This window comes from Emys orbicularis, chromosome 2 (genome assembly GCF_028017835.1).
Source record: "Emys orbicularis isolate rEmyOrb1 chromosome 2, rEmyOrb1.hap1, whole genome shotgun sequence".
In the NCBI taxonomy this organism is placed as follows: domain Eukaryota; kingdom Metazoa; phylum Chordata; order Testudines; family Emydidae; genus Emys; species Emys orbicularis.
The window spans coordinates 227,642,221-227,662,783 of NC_088684.1; the positions used below are offsets into that span (position 1 = coordinate 227,642,221).

Consider the following 20,563-nt stretch of genomic DNA (forward strand, 5'->3'; position numbering starts at 1 on the left):
CAACAAATGTTTTACTAAATGAGAATACTGTTTATACTCCAGATTTTAGAAAAACCTGTTCCATTTCAAAATCTCAAACTGTGGAAGGTGCTTCTACGTTAATGAGAGCTGCCATTTTAGTCATGTCCCCCCCCCCCCCCCCAGGAAGTCCAGATTGATTATATGGATTGAGATACAAATTCAGTTCAAAATCTGAATGCATAAAAAGTCAGGAAACTTCCCCAATTGGAAGATAAATTCTATTTTATTTTTTTCCCTTTGGTTACCTCAGTTCAAAGTAATTTGGTTTTCTGCTCTTGATGTACATTAAAATGCTTAGCTATGCTTTTTCTCTCAAACATGTCATGGTCAAGATGACTGCTTCTTGTTTAATTGTTCTTTTATACATTTAGGACACTTAATATTGGTTATTTACTTATCTTTTTAATTAGTTGGAAATCACAATATCTTTTACATTACAATAGTTTTCCTTTAATAATGGGGGGAGAGAATTTTCTTCAAAAACAAAACCACCAGCACCACCCTCCCTCCCCCTGGGATTTCTAAAGACTCATCCTTTACCATTTTTCTCTCAAAAAAATTCAGATTTTTGACACACCTGATAAAATGCCAAAGAACTACAGTACGGGCTACACCAGAGGCTTAGTCCACCAGCATGTTGCAAAAGCCAAGTTAGAAGGAAGTGGTGATATCCTCACACTCCACCCACAATCCCAGAATTACTGGATGTTACAGAAGAAATGAATGGTGGAATAGTTAATATTGACATTTAAGCATGTTAATTAGACTTCAAAGACAACGAGTCATCAAGGTGATTTGGGATTTTTCATACCTCCCAGAACTATTGTTTTTTCTTTATTTACAGACTATGCCAGACAGCAGTGTGTTGGTTCACATTCAGAACCTTCTTCTTTGCAGCCACAGGAGTACAACCCAATTCTTTAAATGGAAGCTTAAATTCTGTACAAGCTGATAGAACTAGAAAAATCAGGATATGGAGCATTTCAAACTATTTCAAACTGAAACACTTCAACTTCCTTTGAAACATTTTAAACAAAGGTGACTAGTGAAAAACACATAAAATAACTAAGCAACCAGACCTGGGGTAAAATTTTCAGAAGCACCTAAATGACTTAAGTGTCTAAGTCACCTTTGAAAATAGGCTTAAGGGTGATTAACGGCTTGTCTACACACAAAAGTTGTATACTTTAACAATACTGGTATAGATAAAGTAGTACAACTCCTGTAGTATGGCTACAATTATACCGGTATGAAGGTGCTTATACCAGAATAGTTTATCCCCATGTAGGAAGGGGAATAAGCTATTCTGGCATATGGCATCTTTATACCATTATAACTGAACCCACACCAGAGATGTTCAAGCATAACTACTCTGGGGGGAAAAAGATCACACCTCTAACAGAAATCAGTACAAAATCTGTGTGCAGATCAGGTCACTTTTGAAAATGGTATTTAGGAGCTTTTGAAAATTTTATCCTTGGGCTCAATTTTCTGAGGGGAGAAAAAAAGCATATAGCCTACAGACACCTACACTGAGAAGAAATCTGAAATTTCATCTGGCTGCCTGATTAGCTCAAAAATATGTTTTGCAAGATACAGCATATGTGTCAAATTCAAGCTGCCCTGAGATGCTGAAAGTTAGCTACTGCGGAGAAGAACTTTTTGCTCAGAAGGGCAAAACGTGAGAGAAATCTAAATAGATACAGGTAGTTCAATGTCACGAAATATACTACCACAATCAGATGGGATGACTATAGTTATTCACATTATCTTTCCTTATACTTAAATACACACATAAAGGAAGAAACAACGGTAAGGAAAAAACTATGATGTTTTCATGATTTAGATCTTAAATTTCCATTCATTTTGATCTATTATAGATATATTACAAGCGTTAGTACTTGAAGGATCCCCAAATTAGCTATTAAGTACACATTCAACTTTGGTTTCTAAATGATGTCCAGGAACCTAATGTGCTCAGAAAGACTGAATTTTTTACAAAAAGTTGTTTTACTTGGCATCAACTGTAGAAAGTAAAAGGAAGTGAGACAGAATGTGTGTGAGATTTAACACACACAGGCATCAGGAGAGATTTTTTAAAAAATGAAGGCCAGAATCAGTTGTTTTGACTCTCTGTTCTCTAAGAGCAGACTGCATTTTCCATTCATCTTTTAAAATAATTCTGCCTTTGAGGTAATGCAATTAATAGCAACTGGAACTTGGAAGGCTAATATGGGAAACAGCTTCTGTCAAACAGAGCAGGCTGTTGTTCAGTCAGGATGTTCTCCTGTTAAAAGGAAATGGCTGCTTGACACAAACGCTATTTTACAAAATAAAACTGAAATCACAAGATCTGACTCCATCACAGAAGGACCCAGTAGCCTTGTGCTTTTTAAAGAAACGTATTTGTGAACATTTCTGTTTCATCGGCTACCCAGCTGGACCACATTTCAGAAAAGTATTTAAGCATGTGCTTAACTGTCACTTTAATGCTAAAATGTTTTGCTGGACCAGGATCTTTGTGTGAAAAAATTGTGAACTAGAGTTAAAGGATATAAATAAGAACTTTCCACTCAAAGTTACCATTAATGAATGCTGCAATAATGATTATGTAAATCAAATACTTTAAAAAAACCATTTGAAAAATAATTAAAAGCAACCTCACAACATTTCACACACCTGCTCACCCAGAATGAGTAATTTCATTTTGTGACATCAGTAATACATCGATAATTTCTTCAATGTTAACTGTAGGAAAGGAGAATTTATGCCTGAGAGATGGTAAATTTATGATAATTTTAAGGCCAGAATAAAATATAGGTTTTAATTAATTTTAAAAATGGCTTGTGTGAGATTTTGAATACCAGATATGGGCATGAAAGGGGATAGATGTCTGAGTGCTGACTAAAGTGTTCTAGAAATATTTATATAAGCCATTTTAAATGTGTAGGGTTTTTTAAAACAGTGTTAATATTAAACAACATCTTATTTCATTATTTACCTCTTTTTGTTTTTTAATGATGACAGAAAATTCAGTGTAGGGAATCCTTGGATTTAATTCACATCCCATTAGAGTGGCTCCTTCATAATCCTTGATATAGCCAACATATTTTGCTTTTGGTACTTTAATATCTTTGGAGAAACCCTAAGAAATGATAAACTCAAATTGATACAATGCAATTTTCTTTTTACATTCACATTACTTGAAAAACCAATTATGAATTACAATCAGATTCATTACACTGTCAAAACACCAAAAATATAAAGAAAGAGCTACAGACCATGGCCCTAGTTAGAAGATAAGTAGCTTTACACACAAGTAGTCAGTTACTCGCATGCAGGATCATGGCCCATATCAGGAGTAGAAACTAAACTCCAAAATGTAACTAGTTATGTTGTGGGGGAGGCGGGGAGAGACACAGTTTTTTATTCAAAGTAAGATGTTTATAGATGAGTATGAAGGCAACTTTCAACTCTATTTCAACATTACATTAAAGGGTCTCAATCCTGCAGTCACTAGTCAGGCCAGGCTTCAGCTGAAGTCAATGAAAGTTTTCCCTAAGTAAGGCTGCTGCATTGTGCCCCAAAAGAACAAAACCAAATCTGCCAACCCCTCCCCCCATAAAAATCAAGTGCAAAAAATAAAAAACAAAATATAAAACCAAAGAAAGTTCCAGAGGTTACAGCATACAGATCTCATAAAATCTGCAGGTACTGGGGACAGAACACCCCACCACACCCACACATACTAATAGGAGGGCAACCCCCACAATTCTCTGATGAAACAACGAGGGGGGAAGTTTTTCTCCCCTTTGGCCACTTCCTTATGGATTTTCTTAGACTAGCGGAATCTGATTTATTTTGTTTTTGTTTAAATTTGCCAATATAGAGCGCCAATTCTGCATTTGGGTCTGTGATGACATGGATTCATACTCACATGGATTCACACTGAAGTTAACAGAACTGTGTATGGGTCCATGGTAGCAGACCCAAAACAGGACTGGTGCTTCAGTGCTGAACTGACTTCTTATTTAGTATGTATTTTAAAGAAGGATCAAAGTAAGATTAAAACACAAAGTCACCATACACTAGACTAAAATTTTCTGCTGGCATAACTCACTGTGATTATGTGATTTGTGAGCACAAAAGAGATACAAGATAAGGCGCTAAATCTATTTCTGTTCAGTGTGGTAAGAATACTGTATTCCCACATACATCTGTCCTACCTCAAACTCCTTCCAAAAATAGTGATTTATTAAGAGCATGCAACTAGTAACAGCTTTTTAACATACAATTAGGAAATCAGAAAGTCTGAATTTATCTTAACCAAGTTCAGCTGTGACTTTTTTAACACTTAATTGAGAGTATTATGTAATCTGCAAATATATTCACATTTTTCCTTCAAAATACACTGTTCTATAAAGATAGTACCTTAACTTTGGCTAACACAGAACATATTTTGTACATTAAAATAAAAAGACACTACACATTTTACACAGCTGCTAATACATTTTACTTAGGCCATACCTATACTAGCACTTATGTTGGCAAAATTTTTGTTACTCAGGGGGTGCAAAAAAAACACCCCCGAGTGCCACAAGTTTTGCCACCATAAGTGCTCGTGTCCACGGGGTTATGTCAGCAGGAGAAGCTCTCCCGCCAACACAGCTACCACCACTTGTTGAGCTGGTTTTATGATGTCAATGGGAGAGCTCTCTGCCGCCAGCATAACGCAGCTATACAAATCCTCTTACAGCTGTGCTGTTGTAAGCTTGTAACTGTAGACACGGCCATAGTATTTCTACATTTCAATGTCTTAAACTGGCTGAAGACTTTTCTTGGGCTGACTTACTTGTTTCTTGAAGTAGCCAATTGCATATTCGTCTGCATACGTGAGGAAGTTGAGAATGTTATGTTTGATGTGATACTCTTTCAGATGATTCATTAGGTGAGTTCCATAACCCTATGTGGAAATAGTTAAGGAAATTCATCTCATGAGGAAAACCTTTTTGATGTTACATGTATTAGAAGCTATGGAGGGAGGGCTGTTCTTTGAAGGGAGTATTTCTCCAGAGCTGTACTCAAGGACCTCAGGTTCATAATTTAGAGAGGATTAAAGACTGAACTATTTAAAATACGTGGAAGGTCACATTTGTGACCCAATGGAGGACACAGAATGTCATAGCTTCTAGTTATTGATTCACTTTTGATCTAAAAGAAACAACCTCAATTCTCTTGGGGAGTAGAGTGTTGATCTAGAGGTAATTTTTTCAGGTAGTTGTAATTCAAGCTGAATATAGCTATATATACACTTGATATTTAACTTAAATACAACATATAGAGTCACAACCTTGGGGACTAACAAAGCTAAAGGTGTTCAGATGCTACAATGATGTATCTGAGAAACAGATTCTTCCTTAAGACTTACTTTGGTCATGTCACTTACAAAACACTTTGTAATGGCTAGGCAGTTGATGTACTAAGAATGCTGTTTATTATGGTAATCATGATTGTTTCATTGCTACCTTGTCCTCTTACCCTTCTGCTTGTTCGTTTTACCCACCTGTTGTTTTTCATCACATGCTAAGATCGTAGGCTCTTTGGGGCAGGTGCCATCTTTTTATTATATGTGCAAAGCACCGAGCCCAGTGGAGGCCTGATCTCTGATTGGGGTCTCTAGGCACTACCACGATATAAATTAATAAACAATGAATAAAGATGTCCTCTGACTCCAAATAAAACAATTCCCAATCTCATTCAGAAATAGAATTATGCAATAATGTAGCTAAAAGTGAATAATCCTACAGAAAATAAATATGCTATTTACATTTCTAAACTGTCCTATTCTTTTTCTCTTGTGATGAAAAAGAACTGATACACACTAAACCCACTAATGAGACAGAGTATTTTATGCTAACTGCGCACAATGTAACTGAATTAATCATTCCTGCTTATGTTGCAATTATTGAGGCAATGGATACAAAACTGGAGTCTTTTAAAAATGTCTGGGAAACATATCTGGGGTCTCCTTATTTCATTGGAAGGTTGGGAGACTTCTTATGCTTTGACACGAGATAGAGCAATAAATTACAAAATGGAAAGTACAACATTCACTATCTTTAATAGCCTCTGGAAAACGGCAACAAAATTATATCAGGAATAAATAAATATTGGAAATTGAATACAGAATACTTAATAATGACACATGCTTGAAAAGCCTGTCACTGTGGGGTATAATACCTGTGCATCAACTTATTCTCAGTGGCTACCCTTTAAAAGTTTGGGGCCCTTTTACAGATTTCACATTTCAAATTACAACCCCAGATTATGTCCTAAATTGCATATTTCTGAAATTTAAGTAAGCTACTAAGATACTTGTTTCACCCTTCCAAGAGTACGACAGGTATCAAATACGTGATTTGACAACTGACGGACTGTTGAGGGGTCCCAAAAGTTCTTTAGAATTCTACGATGTGCTCACCATAAAGGGATTTTCAGTGTTCAAATTCTAAATTCACAAGGGTTTAATTTAAATAGGAGAAACCATGATAAAAATGTAATGAAAAATCATTTTTACCTAAAACTAGAGATGTAAGTGCTAGTCAAGCTTATTTCTCTGTAGCAGAACAATCCAAACAGTAAGTTAGAGACTATGGGTCTGTCTACACTGAAATTAGCCCCCCGCAGCTGGCCCATGCCAGCTGACTCTGGTTTGCAAGGCTCAGGCTAAGGGGTTGTTTAACCACAGTGTAGACATTCAGACTCTGTCTGCAGCCTAAGCTCTGGGACCCTCTCACCTTGCTGGGTCCTAGAGCCCAGGCTGAAGCCTGAGCCCGAACATCTACACCACAACTAAACAGCCCCTTCGCCCAAGCCAGCTGGCATGGGCCAGCCACGGGTTTTTAAATGCAGTATAGACATACACTATGACATTTTCAGTGCCCATCATTCTCTGGTCACAAGTTTAGTGACCCATTGGAAGAGTTCTAAATTATTTTGTCTGCCAGCCAACCCAATGTCACATCTGAGGCTTTAAGGAATTTTTTTTAAAGTAATTCTGATAATGACGGTGGCAATTACATATACCTGGAATATTTTGTCCTAAAGGTGATTTTTAATTTAGCTATCTTATTTTATGTAAATTTATTTTTTCATTTATTCAAATTGTATTCATTCTCACAAAAACTTCTGCAGCTGAATATTCATACAGAGAAATTAAGACATGCAAGCTACAATGCACATTTTGTACATAGATGTCACATGCAGCTACTTCAAAACTGTTTCAACTTTCAAAAGCTAAATTTAAAAAAAAAAATTGTCCTCCATTTTACTTAGTCCAGCTATCTGAAAGTTCATAAAGATTGCCTCTTCTTGCTGAAAAACACTTCCTAAGATCCATTTGTAAACATTTTCTGAGTGAGCTGCTGGCGCTGGCCACCTTCCACAGAAAGGAACACGGGAAGCCCAGTTTTCAGATGTAGTTATCTCAAATATATATGTATGTTAACAGGCACCCAAGAGTGTAAAATTGATAATTGTGCACCAAAGTGCTCATGCATGTATTGTTTAAGCAGCTACTTTTGACAGTTGGCCTTTTTGTTTGTTTTTTGAAAGGCTACCCCAGCAGAACTGTTACACAAAGTGTGTCAGCACAACTTCGTACTAAAACAGCAAAAGCCATGACACACATTTTTCTATTTATTTAGTCTTAGAAATATACATGTCTGGACTGTTATATTTTATTGTTCAAATCTTCTGAAATGCTGGATGAATGCCCTTGTGACAGACCGCCAGCTAAGAGAGTGAGTGAATCTCTCTCTCTAAATCGGGAGTTTAGTGAATCCAAGACCGAGGGAAGATACTTAAGGCTGTAAAAGCATTCAACTCCCACTCTGCTATTCCTCCACCCTGGCCTCTTTGTTTCCAAGAGCCTGCATGTAGCACATAACTTCTGCCAACTCTGTGATGTGAACTCCAAATTAGTTTCATTCTCATCTATAAACACAGTTGACTGAATATACAGCTACAGCACCATCTAAAGGCAAGAGGTTGAAATCGAACAGCCATAATTTTGATTCACCTGAAATCCTCTGTTAAAAGGAAATCTGGTTCTGTACTTTTACACTCTTCATTCTTTAAGCAGAGAGGTTCATTCTTCAGGCAATTTAGGTCAATATAGCTTCGGCACTCGGGGGCATCAAAAAATCCACGCTCCTGAGCTCCATAGCTGTGTTGACCTAACCCCATGGTACAGACATAACAGAAGAATGCTTCCATCAATCTAGCTACCGTCACTTGGGGAGGTGGAGTGTCTACGGCAATGGAAACTCCCCTTCTGTCACTCTAGGACGCGTCTACACTATGGGTGCCACAGCAGCATAGTTACGGCATCCTAGCTGTGCCACTATAATGCCCATAGTGTAGACATGGCCTAACATTTAAATACCCTTCAAGTACACACTGGTAGAGTTATACAGCATGCCAGATGCAAGAATGTGCCCACTTTTTAAAAATGGTATTGTTAATTTAAGTGATTTAAGGCTGTGGTCCATAGCATTACTGCCTCACAAGCAGAATGCCCATTTTCATTCAACTGTGAATGTTAAAATAAGCTGATATAAGGCCAGTCAGTGAAGACTACAGAGTAAAGAGCCCAATAACGGGAGCCAACAGATTAGTGTGTTGATGGAAGATGTTTTTAATTATTCTGAAGGGGGTGGTCCTCAGACCTATAACATTTTTAGGCAGTTGAATTGCTTTGTGTGTTAAATATATCGCCAAGTATTCCTGAACAGGAAAGGGAAGTGAGAAGATGATTCTAAAATTATGACTATGATCCATTAGTGAGTTCTGGCCCCGCAGAACTCAAATAGACTTAATCAACTGTATAATAAATCCACTTCTAATATTGTCTTTACCTTGACTTGTTCATTAGAAGTCACAGCACAGAAAACAATCTCCGTAAATCCTTGAGATGGGAACATCCGGAAACAGATACCACCAATCACACGACCATCTTTTATTAATGCAAGGGTCTTGTGTTTTCTGAATGCATAAAATAATGACAGCCTTAGTTCATGGGCATAGCACAGGTGCCATCTTTCCCTCAGAAATTTATTCTTTGCTTTCCAAAAGCAATTACAAATGTCTAAACCAATTGCTTGTATCTATAGAACAGTTGCTGATTTAACTAACATCATGTTCTGCATCTACTGTAAAAAGCCTCAAAGAGTTTTCTTGCCTTTGTCACTATAAGTTATACAGTTATGTTGCATTTCTTATCATGACTTTACCCTGGCTAAATAAGAGATTAACAGACCTTCAGGACATCCAGCCTTTACTACCAGATGCCTGATTCCCTGTGTGCATTCTACATAGCTTAAGTGATCAATTTCCAGCATAGGTGATCAGGCAGTCAATTATTATAGGTATTGCTAAGCACCTATTCTCAAAAGTATGCAAAAACCAGAAGAAATATCCATTTCAGCAGCACTTACACCATGTGCTAGCAGTTAAAAGGACAAGACTGCCATCAGTAAACCCTTCATAACTGTTTATGGCAAGGTTCAAGAATTTTATTGCAAACTTCAAGGTCTGGAAAATTTGCACTGCATCCATTCCCTGCACTAGCCAATAACCAGTGCTATTAATCTTTAACTTTTATAACAGCAAAAATAAAGATTATTTCCAGATTTCTCACACCTTCTGATGGTATCTATATTCAGTAAATTTGGAAAGTAGCAACCCGATACATTTGCCAGGCTCAATCTCTGTTTGAAATAATAAAGCAAGCATAGAACAGACATGCTTTCTGTCCTTTTTGTCCTGTAAATTGATCCTTTCCTGTCTATCTACTGCACATTACAGACTCTCATACATCAGAAAGAAGATACTAACGGATCAAAAACCAGGCGTGTAATGTACTCCTTTGGCATTCTGGGTAGCTGATGGGAGAATACATTCTGTAAGCCAACTAGCCACATCATAATCTTTTTGTTTGGCTTCTGGTTCAGGGAATTTCCAACTACGTGAAATTCAATCACTCCCCGACGCTCCTCTAGTCTTGCTGCTTCATCCCGGGCTGAATGTGCTGACAGAAAGTTAGTCTGTGTCGTGCAAGAGGGGAACAAAAATACATTTGAGAGAGTCTGAGGAGATATTGTCTTAATTTCACATCTATCAACAGGACAATCAAGAAATGTTCCAAGTCTCCCATTCATCCTTTTACAAACAGAGCTGCCTCTGTGTATTAAATAAAAAGTAACTCTGCCAATAAGCCTGACAGAGTTTTGATTTTATTACTTTCCATGATTACACAACTATCTTAAGAATTTGAAAACATTTCATTTCCTTCTAATTTTGCTTCTAAAATCTGGCAATTGTGTGTCTATATCTGAATAGAGTGGAAATTAATACAGCCAATTTGTTTAGCAACTTCTACTTGTATAACACCTTACCATGCCCAAACCTTTTTGCTTTTACATTGGCATCTACTGAGGAAGTCTGAAAATAGTATCTGTTAATTGCTACTCTAGCAATACTGGAAAAAATACTTTTTGTGGGTCCTATTAAAATTGTGGCTATATTTTGTTTTAAATTTTTAGCTTTATCATGGTGAATTAACTGAACAGGTAATGAAAGCTCATCATAGTTACTCATAGTAAACAAGCCTGAAGTACTCCCAACCACCTATCCTTTAGAATGTGATAAAAAGAAAAGAAAAGAAAAGTTAAAGATAGTTTTTGAATACTAAAATATTTCTAATGCTGTCTGGGAAAACCCACATACTTATTTGCATAGTTGGAACTAACACACTACAGACATAGGATTGTCACCAATTACAGTTGTGCCCACAGTAACTTTTATTTTGCACTCGACCAGACTTCCATGCATTGTTTGCTTTCCAGAGCAAAGTTTAGCTGCTGAGCATCCAGTCACTGCCAGGCCCTGCGTCCTGATTGTCCCAACATTCACAATGAACATACCCATCAATCAGATTACAAAATTTGGGTAAGAACCTTGTAAAAGCTCCAAATCTTCCGCAGCCTCTGGCTGAAACTTGGCCAATATGAAAGACTGGCAAAACATAATCAGGAGGAGAGTGAGGAGAAGGAAGAGCCGGCAATGCAAACCAAAAATGTGTGCAATGTTGTGGTGTGTATGCTAATGTAGAAAATGGGTAGAATGCAATTCAGTCTCCCGGGTCCCCCCTCAGTTAAGGAAAAAGCTATAGGAGAAAAAGCAAAGAAGTTGTTTCATTTTTGAGCCTCAGCACATCTACATATTCACTAAAGAAAAATCGGCCCTGCTGTGATTGGCAGAAGTTTCAAATCTGAATCTAATATTCTGCTACAAGATTTGTACCAACTTCACCCATGTCTTAAAGTAACAAGAGAAAATATGAAACATCTGCAATTAATAATGAAGTATTATAGAACTGCTCTGTAGTAAAAGTACCTTGTAAAACAAGCTGTGAGCAATCTGAGTTGCTGAAGCATTTCTTTGCTACCACTGGTATCAGTGTCTTTGTAAGCGGTACATATTATAACAGATTTTTTTTGACTCTCTATTTATTGTTCTGTCAAACAATGCCTTTCATTTGAGAAACAGACCAAATATTTTCCTTCATTTTAAGTAAAGAGAAACAAGGCATGATAATTATAATGGATCCTTAAATTCTAGTAGTTTATATTATCCTATTTGTGTTGTAATGGTTACAAAAGTGAACCATCAATACTGCCAGGTCTACATTTCTCACCTCTGGCCCCAGCATCGCAGCTGGATCGGTAATTGTTGACATCACTTCATTGATCAATTCAATAGGAATATCTCCTACAACTCTGGGCCTTTTTGAATCTTCCTGAGAATAAGGTTCAGTGTTCTTTCTCTTCTCTCCTACACAATCAAATCAGAACAAAAAGAAAGGATAATTTAAAGGCCAAACAGGTTGCCACAGACACAGAACATATTCCATTTATAAGACAAAAGCAGCAAGAAATTAGCCTAGTGAACGCTGCAGTGGATCAAAGCAAGCACAAGCCGGCAGTTAATCACTTTCCTAATGTAATTGATTTCTGTAAATGAACTAAGATTTGAGGTGCTTTTTCAGCAATGCCAGAAGTCAATTTTACAATTCACAGTACTGACGTGATAAATTTTATGTTAATAAGTCTGTACTAGGCATGAATCCATTACTCAGAGCCCTAGGAAATCACTACAAGTCTTGCTAAGAAACCACACTATACACTTAAGTTGCATCTGAGCTACCACTGAACTAATGCAGGCAGCTCATGTTCCCAAGAGCCACCTAATTAAAAAAAAAAAAAAAAAAAGACAAAGAAGTTGGTTAGAGGGGGGTACCTGAGAAAAGAAACATTTATTTATTAAAAGCTGAAAAGTTTAGGATGAAAGAAAGTTCTAAAAATGCAGAAAAATTAGCAACAGAGATAGCACAGCAATGTACTGCCAAGGTGCAGGTCAGAGTTTGAATCTCAGACTCTATTCCTTGTTCACTATGGATGGGGCACACTACAGGTACCATTACCCTGGTGCTCCTGGCTCTGCTGCTGGCAGCCAGAGAGCAGGGCAGAGCAGGCTGCCGGGCAGCCAACCAGCACCTTGGCACCCACACCGCAGAGAGCCAGGAGCCTGAACGGGCCGGGCAGCTTCCACCACAGGCTCGTGGCAGGATCCAGCGTCCGATCCACTAGCTCCTGGAAGGAGCCAACGGTTTTCAAACTGGGCATGCTCCACAGTTTGAAAACCTGTGTGTTAAATGGATGGCAGAAATCTGGGGGGGGGGGGGGAGGGGGTTGCACATGATCCCATATGCTCCCTCACGCATCACCACGAGGGGCCGCAAATATGCTTGCTCACCCCAGGCGCTAAAATGCCTAGTTATGGCTCTGAGCAACACTCACCTCAGGAAGCCACTTTTACAAATAAAAGCACACAGCCCTGAAAACAATTCTCTCTCCACAAACCTGTCCCATAATGATTAAATCTCTTCCCACTGCTATTTAACATGTAGTTATGGTATGAGGAGTGACTAAAAATGGCACCTTCTCTAACTCAACCTAGCTGCTCACTGCATGGCTTTACTGACCAAAACAAATTTTCACTCTGCACTAGAGACAATATAGCTATTTAAGACAGAGCTGGATTCTTTTCTCACTCATGTACCATCCACAAATCTGGCAGCTAAATTCCAGCTGCATAATCTATTACTTGTGTAACAGACAGGAAGAAAAGAGCTTAGCTTTCAGGTCCCATGCTGAATTTGCAAGGCTGGCATTTAAAAAATAAACATATTTTGATTTGCAGTATTAACTGCTTAAATATGAAAGTCCTTGAGAGGATACCCCAATGATGTCAGTTTAATAATTGCTTGTTTGCCTTTATCTGCACTTTAATCTTCTCCTATTGTTGCTGGCAGCATGTTGTGTCTCTAAGCACTATGGGACTAGGTTATGAATCATCAACTTAGACCATGTTCTTGCTTTAGTTGGTTTGCATTCTAACATTAGTCCTAGATTCTGGTGCTTGTATATAATTTCAATTTTTTTTAAAACCAAGAAATAGAAAGAAATGTCACTGGTATGTTTGTTTATATCAAATTATCAGATATAAACATCATCAGTGCAACATTGCCTTTATGCTGGAATGTCAGCACTGACTTGAGGACATACATACATTTGCTTGCACTATTTTATCTCCATAAATTCACATTAAAACCATTTTGCCTCTCATCATCACAATATCCTCTTCAGAGATTTGTATTGCCATCATCTTGAAATCACATCAACCTCACAGACTTGCACTAACACTGTTATGTGCATTTGGGGATGACAAGAAACCCCAATAAAGTGAATGGTGAATTAGCACAATCACAGAAAAGTTCTGAAAAGCTGCCCACGCTCAGGAGCCAATAGTTAGGGCCCTACCAAATTCATGGCCATGAAAAACGCATCATGGACCGTGAAATCTGGTCTCCCCCCCATGAAATCTGGTGTTTTCTGTGCTTTTACCCTATACTGTACAGATTTCACAGGGGAGACCAGCATTTCTCAAATTGGGAGTACTGACCCAAAAGGGAGTTGCAGGGGGTCAGAAGGTTATTTTTGGGGGGGTCATAGTATTGCCACCCTTACTTCTGCGCTGCCTTCAGAGCTGGGCGGCCAGAGAGCAGCGGCTGTTGGCCGTGTGCCCAGGTCTGAAGGCAGCGCCCCGCAAGCAGCAGCACAGAAGTAAGGGTGGCAATGCCATACCATGTCATCCTTACTTCTGCACTGCTGCCTGCAGAGCTGGGCAGCCAGAGAGTGGCAGATGCTGACTGAGGGCCCAGCTCTGCACGCAGCAGTGCAGTAGTAAGGGTGGCAATACCATACCATGCTATCCTTACTTCTGCGCTGCTGCTGGCAGCAGCTCTGCCTTCAGGGCTGGGCTCCTGGCCAGTAGCCGCCGCTCTCCAGCTGCCCATCTCTGTGCAGAAGTAAGGGTAGCAGTAACACAACCATCCCTACAATAACCTTGTGACACCCCCCCCCCCAAACTCCTTTTTGGATCAGGACCCCTACAATTACAACACTGTGAAATTTCAGATTTAAATAGCTGAAATCATGACATTTATGATTTTTAAAATCCTATGACCGTGAAATTGACCAAAATGGATTGTGACTTTGGTAGGGCCCTACCAATAGTATATATTTTTGCCATTTTCTTCAAAACAACAAAAGTTTACTAAATCCACTTCCCTTTAAAAAATTAACTCAAGTAATTTTATCCAAAACTTGATATAAAAGTGAAGCCAGTTATGTCTTACATGTTGTGATATCTTAGAACTAAATATCCACTATTGATGTTTTTTAACTCATTGTGGGAACAAAAGTGCAGCTGGTCTGACAGTATAAATATATATATATATATATTTATATATTTCAACCATATGTAACTTTACGAAACCAAGATATTAAACCCCCCAATCAAAATACAATAGAAACAACACTGGTGTTAATTATAGACTGAGATGCAATGTAGTAAAGGCAGACTGAAGACTGTTTTTAAAATGAGTTAAATGCTGAATCTCCCAAATAGCATGGGGCAGAGATTTTCCATTATATGGCTAATTGTAAATTTATCTTTTATTTGTGTTAGGTCACAGTTCTCTGGCTTCCACTCTGCTATGATGCCCCAATAAGCATCACACTGAGATGTTACAGCTTTCAAGTAAACACTCTGGAGCACAGAGACAACATATGAAGGGAAGGGGTCTGGGTTAAGATTTTTTTTATTGCGTTGCAAATATTTTTGGTTGTTGCTTTTTTAATTGTCTCATTTTGTAACCCAAATAGCTTATGCTGATACATGTTGGAGCACAGCAGTGGAATGGAAGCTGGTAACATGACTTCAAAGGACTTTAAACTACAAGAAAAAAGCAAGTTCATAAACAGTTATGTGCTGATATCCCTCTGCTTCCTACTACTTGGAACATTACGCATGTGACCCTAAAATTGCCTCATTTTTCAAAAAAGATTTTTGGGTCACCTTTGATTTTTTTCTTCTGGATTAACATGGGAGTTTTAAATCATATCTGTAAACAAAACAATGGTCTAGTAAATAACTGAGAGCTTGAACTAAACTGGGCATCATTTTGCTTTCCATTAGAGTGGCTATATGCCCCAGAGTTCAATATGTGGTGAATGCTATGCTATAATTTGTCTACATTAGAAAGGACACCGATTCTTTAAAGTTGACTTGTTTTCTCCCATCCCCCAAGGAACAAGATCTGGAGATTTCAGCTATGCCACAGCTATTAAAAACAAAGAAAACTATAGGCTTGACACAACATAAAACCATGTTGTGATAATTAGGCTGAACAGAAGACAAGATCAACTTCCTTTCAAGTTACCTAGAGCTGGATCATGGCAAGAAGAAACTTTGCAAGCAGGACTCATACTTCCGCTGTTGGGTTGTTCTAGAGATGAAGGACTTGCACTATATGAAACAGACCTTGCCACAGGGGGAGGACTGATAACTGCAACAATATAAAAGAGAAAGAATGTTCAAGACGTTAGAATTCACCACAACACTGACTGGAAGAACAAACAAACAACTTCAAAGAGTTACACTGGTAGCGAGTATCCAGTGGGTTTTCAACAGCACTCCATGTTATGTAGTGCAATCAAAAAACCAGGGTAAAGAATGCTATTGTATATATTTTTAGAAGAGGTTTTTTATTCTGATTTCTTTTATTGTATTTTAAAATTTGATACTGCACAGCAAGCCACATTCCGTGGTGAGCAGGTGGGGATTTATGAACTATATTTTCTAAAAGCTTCCAGGTAACAAATATAGCTCTAACACCTTTCCATTGTATTACAGAGTTAATTTTACTCCACTGCCAATGTCAGGCTTTATTCCTCTGCAGTGTTGTGCAAATGCTAGTAAAAATGGGCTTCCTCAACATACCTACCTCGCTAGCTGGCAGGAATCGTCAAGAAATGATTAGCAGCTAGTTCTCAAGGGTCTTCTAAGAAAAGATGTACAATTTCACTAAAGTGCACTCCCTTATTCTACTTGGTCTTGCCTCAGCGCATGGGGCTGGACTTGATGACTTGTTGACATCCCTTCCAGCCCTACATTGCTATGATTCTATGAACACGCTATCCAAACCAAATCCAATGAAAATTACTCTGGTGGCACCACTTAAAGCTATACCATTATTTTTCAAAATAACCCCCCCACACTTCTCCACCCCTACTAAAATATATTTAATGCCACATGCTCAGATTTGTTTAGTGCCACTCATCATTTTCTGACAAGGAGGTTCCTTGGAAACTGGACACATGCAGTCTCTCTCTTTGTAAACCCTTACTGTTATGTCCTCAAAAGCAACAGGCACCCTTTTAATTGTTTTCTGAAGCATTCACATGGGAAGAACCTGGCTACTTTGACACCGGAGTATAGGTCAAAATTTGAAGTTTACTGAAGATTAGCTGATGAAATGGCCTCTATAACCAAGATACATTTAATGCTCTCTTATACCGTTCATAAATAGGATGGATTAGGTGGAGGTGGGGGACAGCTTAGTCTAATTTCACTTGGCCCTTTAACAATTTACCTATTTTTATAGATATATTTTTCAACATGGGTCTTCCACCCCAACCTCGCAATGCCCATATACGATTGGATACTAGTTAGAAACTAGGAATTACTCAAAGTTACATGCCTGTCCCAATAGAAGGGTCCCTAATATGTGGTAAGAGCCCCATTATCAGACACACACAATGCTTCCCCAGTTGACAGTCAGGAAAAGCTACATCAGATGCTTCAATATCCCCAACCCTAACTTCGGTAGTCTAGTAGATAGACAGACTACTGAGCAGTATGAATGGATTTTAAATATTCTACAAACAGATATAAATTTCCGGGGAAATCTGGAAAAGATGTAAGTGCTGCTTCTGTGATACAGCCATGAGTAGACTTCTGGGGAGCGGTGACTCGGAGAAAGCATTCCTCTGAACTGAGCTGATGAACAGCTGGTATAGGGCAGGATGTGTCAATGGACACCAGGCAATGCTTGAGGGAGCTCTAAAAAAACAAGACAGCTAAAGTACGTATTACAGCAACAAGATATAAAATGTTCTGAGATAAGACACCAGTTGTATGCCTTTGCAGAGGAGAGTATTTCATCATTCCACGAGGAACCAGAGAGACTGCTTCCTGTGTACATCTGGACATGGACTGATATTCAGGCTACCAGTTTCAGCAGAAGCTGCCATATAAATCTGCATTTCCAGTACTGCCTGCTTACAATTACACCATTTTCTCTCAGTGGAAGATTTTGCAGATTTATTGTGTTCTTTATACAGTCTCTCCCTGACCCTGTCCTAAATGCAAATTACCTGTTTGGATTCCTAGCTGGCCAGTTCGAGAAGAGGACACCATGAAATCCTGATCCCAAATAGGAGAATTCTGACTATACACCTCTTCCTCTAGCATGGATAGAAACCTAGATGTAGAAATATAGAGGCAATATTAAACACCAAAGAATTACTACTACCCAAAGGAAGATAGGCCTTCCTTCAGAATAATCATTTAAAACTTTCATTAAAATCTTTTGAATACAGAATGAAGAAACTGGAGAAGCTGGTGATTCTACAACTGAACATTGCTGGATGGTTTTTTTAAAATATTTTTTTAATAAAATACCCATGATAAACATGTAAAACCTGAGGTTATACACCTTAACTAGAGATGCAAATGTTTCCTCTACTGAAACTTTTTTCGATCACAGGTGGCATACTACATTTACATAGCACAAGTGAGGGCATTAATAGGAGAGCTGTGTGTTGACAAGCAAGAGTGTGTTGGTCTTATGCAACTGCAAGAAATTTATTTCCTATTAATTCTGAAAAATCTAGTATTTAGCATGAGTTTGCATTCTTACTTTCATGTTCATGTACAAAAATCCCAATAGCACTAGCCATTTACATCGGTCTTATGAAAACACTTCCATGTAAGTGTGTAATTGCACCTAGTGCTTATATGACATGTAAAAAATTTGTGTGTATGTTTAGAAAAAATGAACTTACTTTACACTCTTTTATGGAATGTCTCACAAGCATAACACTCAGTGTTACACATCAGAACATCCAGCATGCCTTCATAGGACCACTACATCAATTCCCTTTCATATCTCAGACAGCTGCACACCCTCTGGATAGGTCTACACTGAAGCTGGGCCGTGTAATTCCTAGCTCTGTTACACATACATGCACAAGTTTTGACTGAACTAGCGTGCTAAAAATAGCAGCGAGACGACAATGGCACAGGCTAGACACCAGATTATGCAGCAAGGATCTCAGACAGCACTGTACTCAGGTGACTGGCTTGAGCTGCTACCCATGCCTCCATGGCCATATTGTGACTTTTAGTGTGTTAGCTTGGTTGGTGCGTGCGTGCATGTGTGCGTCTGTCTGTCTGTCCGTCCCCATCCTGGGAACAACGCCCCCTGCAGTGCAGTCATATCTTGTGGAACACGGAAGGGTTTTTAGAGGCCAGAAGCTTGACACCACACTCTCTAGACAAATCCTTATTTATGTGAATTGTCCAACTGAAATCAAATGTGATCATTTGAGTGAGAAATCAGTGAAACTGACTCAGGATCCAGGGGTGAATTTCCCTGAGGCTTTAAAGGTCAAACCAGTAACCTAGGCAGTTTCAAAAGAGGATTAAAAGTAGTTGCAGGTGCTGTCCCAAGGTCCCCCTACCACATTTTGTGGTTTTACCACCTCATTTTTTGTTTGTAAATGTTTTTCTCTGCCATATCCCGGTGTAAGAGACCTCACAAAACAACAGGGAAACTGACTTTGCAGGAGATTCAGTGATACTGACTATGTAAAGTGCTGCCAAGGGCACTAAGAAAAAAGGCTGAAGATGCGATTGTTAGTCCATGTCCTTCCTTCTTCAACCTCAACTACTCATCTCCAGTGTCCCCTATAACCACAGCAAGTACAAGATTTCAGAAGGACTTTGGGAGTAAATGCAGCTGGACTGTTGATAGGTTTTAATGCTGGAAGACCATCTGATTGTATTAGTTTAAAACCCAAACCACCTTCCCCATCCACACACACACATATAGATATGCACATGTACACAGTCCCAGACAGTAGGCAGTGGACACAGACACCACTCAGTTCCCAAGTGATATCTCACTGAAATAAGAACCTAGATCATCATGGCTAATTCAGTTCCCAGCTCTGCTTTCCCACCTCCTTTCCCATATCTGTGGCTCAGTTTCCCCACTGTAAAATAGGCACCTTTGCACAGTGCTTTGCAAGTTCCAGATCAATAGCTGCTATAGAAGCACTGAATATTAAAGGCTACCCATCCCTCCTGAAACCTCAGTCCAGTTTTAACCCTTATTATGGTCCTTCCTTTTTTCAGTAATAATAACAAACATTATATATATATATAATGTATAATTATTATTTGTATTACATTAGCATCTAGAGGCCCCAAGTGATATCCGGATCCACTGCGCTAGGTGCTGCACATACACACAATTAGAAACAGTCCCTGCTCCCAAGAGTTTATAAGCTAAATAGACAAGAGAGAGAAAGCGCGGGGGGGGGGGGGGGAGAGAAGAAACAGAGGCCCAGAGAGGGAAAGTGACTGGCCCAAGATCACACAGCAAGTCAGGGGCAGAGCCAGAAAAAGAACCCAGGACTTCTGGTAAGAAGATTGAGAAGTGACTTGATCGTGGTGTTTTAATGACTGGATTGGGTTTAAATAGCAGGTACATAAGGCTCTTTAGCACAAAAAGAACCAATGGCTGGACGCTGAAGCCAGACAAAATCCCATTAGAAATAAGGCCCACATTTTTAACAATGTGGGTGAATAACCATTGAAACAAAGCCCCAAGAGCTGTGATGGATTCACCATCTCTTGATGTCTTCAAATCCAGACTGGATGCCTTTCCGGACAATGTGCTTTGGTCAAACACGAATTATGGGGTTCAATCTAAGGATAACTGGGAGAA

The 20,563-nt window shown here is 38.8% G+C and overlaps 1 protein-coding gene across 1 annotated transcript in view; it reads right to left on the bottom strand.

Moving 5' to 3' along the window:
* Positions 1-20,563, bottom strand: part of KAT2B (lysine acetyltransferase 2B) — a 61,787-nt gene that overhangs the window by 10,466 nt on the left and 30,758 nt on the right. Inside the window, exons 7-13 of the mRNA XM_065398809.1 lie at positions 17,925-18,031; positions 15,929-16,054; positions 11,780-11,916; positions 9,919-10,127; positions 8,940-9,066; positions 4,874-4,984; positions 3,023-3,166 (exon numbers count right to left, since the gene is read on the bottom strand). Of these exons, the coding sequence (XP_065254881.1) occupies positions 3,023-3,166; positions 4,874-4,984; positions 8,940-9,066; positions 9,919-10,127; positions 11,780-11,916; positions 15,929-16,054; positions 17,925-18,031 (961 nt within the window). The remainder of the gene's footprint in view (positions 1-3,022; positions 3,167-4,873; positions 4,985-8,939; positions 9,067-9,918; positions 10,128-11,779; positions 11,917-15,928; positions 16,055-17,924; positions 18,032-20,563) is intronic.